This window comes from Sinocyclocheilus grahami, unplaced genomic scaffold (assembly GCF_001515645.1).
Source record: "Sinocyclocheilus grahami isolate Dianchi unplaced genomic scaffold, SAMN03320097.WGS_v1.1 scaffold730.1, whole genome shotgun sequence".
Lineage (NCBI taxonomy): Eukaryota > Metazoa > Chordata > Actinopteri > Cypriniformes > Cyprinidae > Sinocyclocheilus > Sinocyclocheilus grahami.
In genome coordinates this window covers 658,282-667,362 of record NW_015505909.1, presented here as the reverse complement: position 1 = coordinate 667,362, position 9,081 = coordinate 658,282, and the positions used below count along the sequence as shown (strand labels likewise).

Below are 9,081 nucleotides of genomic sequence, written 5' to 3'. Positions count from 1 at the left end.
GGCACAGCTCCTAGCATCTGGTCTCTCAGCTGAGGTTGTTGAGACTATACTCCAGTCCAGGGCTCCTGCCACTAGGAAACAGTATGCCTTAAAGTGTAAGCTTTTCACTTCATGGTGCGGACTGCGACTGCAAGACCCTGTCAACTGCTCAATTGGTACAGTTCTGGAGTTTCTGCAGCAGCGATTCTCCACAGGGTTATTTCCCTCCACTCTGAAGGTATACGGCTTATGCAATGCCCCCTTTGAACCCATAGAAGAAGTTTCAGTCAAGTTGCTCACACTCAAGACTATCTTTCTCCTCGCTATTTCCTCACTTAAAAGGATCGGGGATCTGCAGGCACTTTCTGTTTTGTGCCTGGAATTTGCTCCAGGCATGGTTAGGGCATTCCTTTACCCGAGGGTCGGGTATGACCCTAAGGTGCCCACTTCTTTGCCAGGGCCCATAGTATTTCAGGCATTCTGTCCTCCTCCATTCCAGGAAGTAGGCCAAGAAAGGCTTAATCTGCTCTGTCCAGTTAGAGCACTGGACGCTTACTCACACAGAGCTGCCCCGTGGTGTAAGGCAGATTAGTTTGTTTGTTTTTGTAGTATGGCGCCGTGGGTATTCTTGTTCCCAAAGCAAATCTCGACGCAGCTCGAGTTCCTGAAGGGGAACGTCTCTAGTCTCATGGTTCCCCAAGGGAACGAGACATTGCGTCTCTTTGCCATACTCCCTGCATCCCTCCAGGCGCTACTTCATCGAATCTAACTTGTGCTCTGCCGGATGCGCTTTTATACTTCCTGGCGCTCACGTCACCCCACTTGGGACGTCTCGCTGCTCCATTGGACTGCTTTTACACGTGCTTCAGAACGCGGTCACGCAGGGGCATTCACAAAGCGAATCTCGACGCAGCGTCTCATTTCCTCGGGGGGAACCATGGTTACATACGTAACCTAGAGATGTTTTTCACCATAAATTCAGCTGAATAAGTTTTTTAAATAAGTTGAAATAATGCGGGCAACACAAGCATATTCCATCAATTAGGTTTATAACAAGGTTTATAAGTCATCATTAAAAATCAATTTCCCTGTGGAGTAAATGAATGGAGTTTGGAGAATGGTTGTGCTTAAAATGTGGGACACAGGAAAATACTAAGCTGTCATAACAGACAGTGATGGGATTTATTACAAGGTGTTATAATGCAGCATACTGTTCATATGTAAAGGTCATATGAATATTACTCAGTTCGAGTACCACAACAAACCTCTTACACACAGAGCACATAAAGTGAAGTAGCAGTGAGGACGCCTTTCAAGCTCACAGGTTGGAATAATTGTTTTGGCGGCATTATGTTTCTCAGCCGTATTTTGTGGTTCATTGGATCACAGCTCAAATGAAGAAAGTTTCTCTTTCTTATGTAAAATCTTAATGAACTAATTAAAAGTTGCATGAGGTTGGGCGGGGGAGGAATATTTATTCCAGCCTAATCAAATTACTTCAGTAATGGATTCCTGTGTGTGTACGGCCATGAGAGAACAGAGAGAGACACCTAGAGGAGGACAGAGGGAATGAGTCAGTGCTCGAGTAAAGCTGGAGCACACAGAACCCGTTTAAGAGGTTTTCAGGTGGATTCAGTTTGAGCGCAGCGCTGAAGCATGTAGATATTTGTTGTTTTGATGTCTCCTCAAAGATCTCCTGTCTCTTAATAAAAGACAAAAGTTGTCCTACAAAATACAGTTTTCAGCTTCAGCTTTGATTGTGACATCTTCATTCAGGGTTGTAGGATTTTATTGAAGGAATAGTGTGTGCAAAAACAAAAAGGTCTCTTAGTTGTTTTAATGCTCACCAACCAAGGCTGCATTTATTTAATCAAAAATACAGTAAAAATTGTAATATTGTAAAATATTATTACAATTATGAATAACAGCTTTCTATGTGAATATCTGTGAAACTGTAATTTATTCCTGTGATTTAAAGCTGAATTTTCAGCATCATTACTCCAGTCTTCAGTGTCACATGATCTTCAGAAATCATTGCTGAATAATATGCTGATTTGCTGCTCAATTATTATTAGTGCTCTGTTATTAATAATGCTTCTTATTATTAAATGTTAAAAACAGTTTCTGTGGTAAAAAATTTTTTCAGGATTCTTTTATGAATAGAAAGTTCAAAAGAACAGCATTTATTTAATAGAGTCTTTTTTTAACATTGTAAATGATTTACGGTCACTTTTGATCAATTTGATGCATCCTTGCTGAATAAATGTCTCTTAAAGTGTTTTCTTGTGTCATGAGTCACAGATAAGGAGCTCTCACTCTCTCGCTCTCTTCATCTTTATAGTGCCGCAGAGGCTCTTTTGGCTAGAGTGAAGCGTTTGTTTGGAGATCCACACCAGGCCACAGAGGACCTGAAGAAGGAGGTCAGTGATAAAATGGGCGATTACAGGCAGAAACTGGACGAAGCTCAGGATCTGCTGAGGGACGCGCACAACAAAACCAAGCAGGCCGAAGGACTGGCTGATAACAACCAACTGAACCTCGACCGTCTGCAGGTGCGCACTTACACAAACACACAGACTTATGACACGCTCCGTATGGTATCTAAAGCGTTTTGTTATGTTTGAGCAGGGAAAGAGGGATGCGGCCGGTAAACAGAAAAAGGAAATGGAGGGAATTTTGGCGGAAGGAGAGAAGATGCTGGATGAAGCTAACGCTCTCTCAGACAGCATCAACCAGGGCAAAGAGGTCAGTTTCACACTGGACACATGAAATGTTACTAAACAATAACCACTGGTCAGAGCCGTGGTTTACAGACTGGCGTCTGCAGGAGCTGGAGGAGATGGACAGAGAGTTGGGTCCCCTGCACGATAAGTTGGATTTTAAAGTGGCACGTTTGGGTCGGGGTCTGGACGACTCCATCCCTGATCTGTTGCTGAGAGCAGAGGACCACGCCGGCCAGCTCAACGATTCTGCTGCCATACTTGACAGGTGTGTGTGTGTCTGTGTTCATTGCCGTTTCCAGCTTAAATAAACACTAGAGGCAGTAAAACACCAACAACTGTTATTCCTTTTCAAATAAATTATGATGGTTTCTTGCACAATACTATGTTGTGAGATCAAAACACCTTTACCATAGTGCATGAGTTGTAAAATGTAATATATTTTTACATTTTTATCACATAACCAGCTCCGTGTGTGGCTTTTCTGACACAGTAAAATGTGCACAAAGCAATGTAATATCAATATCATGTGGAAATGTGACCACGGGCGTGTTTTTCCACTGAGCCTGGGTTGGTTTATTTTGTCTTCTTTCACTAATCTGACCGTGTGTGTGTGTGTGTGTGGTCTCTGTAGTATTCTAGCTGAGGCAAAGAACCTGTCGTTCAACGCCACCGCTGCTTTCAAGGCTTACACCAACATCAAGAACTACATCGATGAGGCTGATAAGGTGGCCAAAGAGGCAAAGAAAGCCAGCATTGATGCTCTACAGCTGGTGAGGAAACACACACACACACACACACACACACACAGAGAATCATGAGTGTCTCCTGTCTGCATCAGTGACTGTTGTGAAATGCTCCACATGGGCAGCAGCTAGTTCACATTGATTTTTTTAATAATTTTTTTTATTTTTTACTTACAGTATACACGCCTTTTCAAATCATGTCTTTTTGTGTCAGAACAGAAAAGTCACCAATTTTGAAGACAACATTTTTGCTAATTTTTTCAATACTGCAACAGGTCATATCGCAGCCAATGGCAAACAGGGAAATGCAGGGAACTAAAAATTATTTTTGCATTTTTTGAAGTCTTGTGGTGCTAAAGGCACTTTAAAATGAACATCTTGGGACTGTCTTCAAAGTCAAAGTTACAGTATATTTTATTGACCCCAAGGGGACATTTGCTGTTGCTACATAGAACAGTGACTCCAGTTTGAAGGGAGTGTATGTTCATTCAAAGGGCATTAAAGTGTGTGAGATGTGAATTTCAGCTGTATTTATTTACAGAGGTATATTATGTCACACTTCACACTTCTCTAGTAAGTTTCATCTGTGTGTGAAGACGCTGCAGGCCGTGGCGTAGCGCAAATCCGTGAATGAATGTTCTGAAGTGAAGTAAAGTTCAACAGATTTCCCGTGCTCAGGAGAAGGGAGCAGTGAACACTGTGTAGGGATCATGTCAATGGGAACACAGTTTGTGCATGGAGCTCTCCTCTAACGAGCTGATGATCGGAATCAGTGTTAAATAAGAGACACATGCAAAATATGCAGAGCTGGGGGTCGCCAGGTCTGGACTTGAGAACCGCTGACATATAACATAAACAATATATATATATATATATTCTTGTTGAATTACTATGACAATTCATCCAGGATACCTGTGTGGTTGTCAGGAGCTCGACTGTAATGTCTAGAAATGCTGTGCTTCACTCCACACCTCAGGCAGGTCGTGTTAAAGCTGTTCAATTCATTTCCATTTGTCCTGCTTCAGAGATCAAAGCTTTCCTCCTGTTCTCCGGTTATCATCCCTCGCTCCTGTCGTTCACCCTCTTTCATCATCCTCTCACATCTAACGCAGAAATAGTGGGGCGAAAGGTTAAAACTGAACAAGGGTGCTTCACATAACAGTGTCAAAGCTGACAATATGCAACAATACTACAAATGAGCTTTCAATCCTCTAACCCTCTCTCAGCATGAAAATGCATGACAAGAGCACACTGATCGTGTCACGTTCAACAACATTTCTGTGTTCTGTTTCATATAGAATATAATTTTTGTTTAGCGCCACACAACCAGGGCCATTGGTTTTGTGACTATTACTTGAAGATAATCAGAAATGCTTCTTCAGCAGCAAATCAGCATATTAGAATGATTTCTGAAGGATCATTGAAGACTGGACAGGTTCATTCCCATGAAGTGTGGCACATATACACATTTGAAAATGACAGTCCTTTATCTTATATTGTATTGCATTGAGTTTTTTCCCCAATAAAACACAAATCTCCCAAACATGTCCCTCCCTCTAGCAGGTTCTGTAGCGTCTGAGGCACGAGTGGCATCCGCTCTAATTTGTGTGTTATGTCCTGTCTGCAGGCCTCAGGACCCAAAGGATCTCTGAAAGACCAGGCCAAGGGTTCGGTTCAGAAGAGCCACCACCTGTGGAACGAGGCCAAAGAACTGCAGAATGACGTGAAAGGTGAAAAACCCCCATTAGATTACCATCCTCAGCATCCTGCGGCTTCTCACAAATGTTCCCAAGAAAAAACTTGTTTTTTTCCCACATGTTTTTTTTTTTTTCAGAAAATGGAGAGAATCTGGGTGCTCTTCAGTTCAGACTGAAAGGAGCCAACAAAAAGAACAAAGATCACGCAATTATGAAAGAAAAAAAGTCAGAATTGTGCGATAAAAAGTCGCAGTTACCTTTTTTAATTTTTTTATTCAGTGGCGGAAATGGGCTTCCGTAATTCATAGTGCTGATGCTGATTCAGTCTACTGAGAATCATTGAGAAGAAATTAATAATAAATGTAATGAAAACGCAACATTAAAACGTCTGGATGCCTGAATTTGGAGTGAAATGTACTTAATTGTCATGAAAATAAAGTCAGAATAAATAAATAAATAAATAGTTCTTAATTAAACAGGTTCATTTATCTTTATCTTTCTTTTTTTTCTTTGATTGTGGAGTCAAATATGAGCGTTGTGAGCATGAAGTTTGAGACGTGCAGCTAAGCCTATGGTGTTTTCTCGTTGTGTGGATGACGGTAGATCTGGCAGCGAAGATCCAGGCCACTAAACTGAAGGCAGCGGAGGCCAACGACACGGCCATAGACGTGCTCCACCGCCTGAAGGACATGAACCTCCACCTGATGGGCCTGAAGAGGAACCACAGCAAACTGGAGGACGACGTCAAGACAGCCAACAACCTGATCAAAGACCCGGAGAAAAACAGTACGACACCCATCCAACTCCAGCAACAATCCTTCTTTATAGAGACAACAGCTGCATGGATCGTGAAGATCTGATTTCTTAATTGAAATGTTTGTGTTACGAGATCACTTAAATGCTTATTTGGTATTTTTCCCCCCCCCATTTGATTTTGAACGTCGACAGCAATAAGTATGTATACACGATTTTCTAGCCTATGGTGTTTTCTCGTTGTGTGGATGACGGTAGATCTGGCAGCGAAGATCCAGGCCACTAAACTGAAGGCAGCGGAGGCCAACGACACGGCCATAGACGTGCTCCACCGCCTGAAGGACATGAACCTCCACCTGATGGGCCTGAAGAGGAACCACAGCAAACTGGAGGACGACGTCAAGACAGCCAACAACCTGATCAAAGACCCGGAGAAAAACAGTACGACACCCATCCAACTCCAGCAACAATCCTTCTTTATAGAGACAACAGCTGCATGGATCGTGAAGATTTGATTTCTTAATTGAAATGTTTGTGTTACAAGATCACTTAAATGCTTATTTGGTATCCCCCCCCCCCATTTGATTTTGAACGTCGACAGCAATAAGTATGTATACACGATTTTCTTCTTTCATCTGTGCGAATGAGTTTAAGAGCTCTCTCCGCTCCCCGAGGCTTCAGCATGGTGCTTTTATCCGGAGCGCTGCATGTACAGAGAGAGTGTTTTCTCCGTTCTTTGTTTCAACCCAACAGGATTAAACGCAGCCTTTGAAAGCTTCACTAAGCTTGTTATCCTAATGAGCGCTTTAGCTAATTACAGATCGTTTTTTGCTCTCATCTTCTCTTTTGAAATAACAGCTCCATGTCTTTCGCTGCCTACGCTGCAAACGAGAGATATATAACATGTCGCTTCTTTTTCCCATTTTCGCTTTTGTTTCTGAAGTCTTTCATAGTCTCCTGCACTCTTTTGTTAGAGCCTTTCATTCTCCGCTCTCCGGCATGTTTCTAATGTGGTGTTTATTTTCTGCTGTCTCGCTCTCGTGTGGTAATGTTGGTGCCGGCCGCTCCTCTGCGTGTGTGTCTGCAGTTCATGCGGCCGGAGCTAAAGTCAAGGATCTGGAGAACGAGGCCGATAGGTTGTTGGAGAAACTGAAGCCCATTCAGGAGCTCCAGGACAACCTGAAGAAAAACATCTCACAGATCAAAGAGCTCATCAGCCAGGCTCGCAAACAGGCCAACTCTGTGAGTACTGCTCATCATACTCCAGGAAAACCCTTCATCCACATCTTACACTGTAGAGAATAGCCTGTGAAATCCTTTTATTTTAACCAAGTTCCATTTTTATTCTTATTTTTTATTCTGTTTTTCTGTTGTTGTTGTTGTTGCTCATTTACATTTCCTGGACGTTTTTAATGATTAAATGATATTTCAGTAATCAAAGAGCGTGTTTAATTAATTGAAATCATGAAACGTAACGTAAGTTTAACCAGAATTACTTTTAAAGGGCCCTATATGAAATATGTTTCATTTTTTACCTAATGATGTGTTTTCTGTTTGTTTGTTTGTTTCTTTTTTCAGATATTTATTTATTTTTCCAGATATGTATTTATTTACTTATTTATTTTAATTTAATTATTTTATTTTTTCCCCCAGCAATTCTGCGTGGTGTGTTTTAATTTGTCTGGCAATCAAATGAAGGCATAAAACATTAACAATTGAATTAATTTTTTAATCAAATGAAAACTAAACACTTTAATTTTTTTTTTGCCAAAGTGCTGCACAACAGAGGTTTTACTGTTAAAATTAAGATTAACTGTGTGATTATTCCTTAAAAATGCATTTTTAATAATAATTGTATTAGTCGTAGTTGTAATACTGTTGCATTAAGACGTACATTCTGTACATTACTCTACAATAGTAATATATTTCTGTTATCGTTGCTTCAAGTTAATACGAACTTATATTTTGGCGAGTTTTAGTGAAGACCTTTGAGATTCTGATGGTAGTTTTTCTTAAAAGAAACATTGTAAAGCTTGGTAAAGTTGATGTGTTCATGTCCTCAAACAATGAGACACAGACGAACGTCACACGTGACGTTTAACATTTAAACACTTGCTATGAACACACATGCTCAATAAATGTTGAAGCATTTTAATTTTAAGATGCTCTTGTTGATGTCTCCTTAAGTAATTTGCTGCTAGGAAAGAAACAAGATCATTCATCGTGTGCTGTCTGCACTCCCTGACTTGACCTCTCATGACCTTTGACCCCTAGATTAAGGTGTCTGTGTCGTCCGGTGGAAGCTGTATCCGCACCTACCGGCCAGAGATCAAGAAAGGCCGCTATAACACCATCATCCTCCATGTGAAGACCGTTGCTGCTGATAACCTGCTCTTCTACCTCGGATCGGCCAAATACGTGAGTGTAAAGCTGTCTGGATCTCTTCAGGTCTTCTGCTTAAGCGCTCAGTCTGTGGATCACACTCCTGGACATGTATGTTTGAGTCAGTAACAAAGATGACGAGCTCCTTACTTTCTCTTAAACACAGCTGCTGCCCACGGCTGAGAGAGGGAAATAATTAGAGCTCATTACTCTTCCACACACACATAATGTCGTGTTTGACGAGAGCTGAATTTCCTCAATCGTGCGTAGGTGGATTTCTTGGCAGTGGAGATGAGGAAGGGTAAGGTGAACTTCCTGTGGGATGTGGGATCAGGGGTCGGCCGTGTCGAATATCCCGATCTCGTCATCAACGATGGAAACTGGCATCGGATCGAGGCCTCACGGTAATTCAGAGTTCACTTACACTGTGTGTTTTGTTGAAAGACAACAGTGCAGCAAATCATCTTCTCATTTTCTATGAGCGTTTTATCACCTTTTATCACCCTTACACATCCTTAAAACAAGATATACTTACTTAAGATGGGAAATTGTGTAAGATCATGTGTAAGAGACCACAGAATAAAAGAGGTAGTTGTTACATTCTCAGTTTTCTCACAGTTTGAGTTAACATCTAATTATATATATGTGTGTGTGTGTGTGTGTGTGTGTGTGTGTGTGTGTGAGTGTGAGTGTGTGTCTGTGTCTGTGAGTGAGTGTGAGAGTGTGTGTGTGTGTGTGTGTGAGAGTGTGTGTGTGTGTGTGTGTGTGTGTGTGTGTGTGTGTGAGTGTGTGTGTGTGTGTGTG

At 41.5% G+C, this 9,081-nt stretch overlaps 1 protein-coding gene across 1 annotated transcript in view; it reads left to right on the top strand.

The window, feature by feature from the left end:
• Positions 1–9,081, top strand: part of lama2 (laminin, alpha 2) — a gene marked incomplete at its 5' end in the record, with an annotated part of 106,098 nt that overhangs the window by 68,262 nt on the left and 28,755 nt on the right. Inside the window, 10 exons of the mRNA XM_016244669.1 lie at positions 2,321–2,531; positions 2,608–2,724; positions 2,807–2,967; positions 3,334–3,472; positions 5,073–5,175; positions 5,280–5,423; positions 5,746–5,928; positions 6,983–7,137; positions 8,170–8,313; positions 8,548–8,681. Coding sequence (XP_016100155.1) covers positions 2,321–2,531; positions 2,608–2,724; positions 2,807–2,967; positions 3,334–3,472; positions 5,073–5,175; positions 5,280–5,423; positions 5,746–5,928; positions 6,983–7,137; positions 8,170–8,313; positions 8,548–8,681 — 1,491 coding nt within the window. The remainder of the gene's footprint in view (positions 1–2,320; positions 2,532–2,607; positions 2,725–2,806; positions 2,968–3,333; positions 3,473–5,072; positions 5,176–5,279; positions 5,424–5,745; positions 5,929–6,982; positions 7,138–8,169; positions 8,314–8,547; positions 8,682–9,081) is intronic.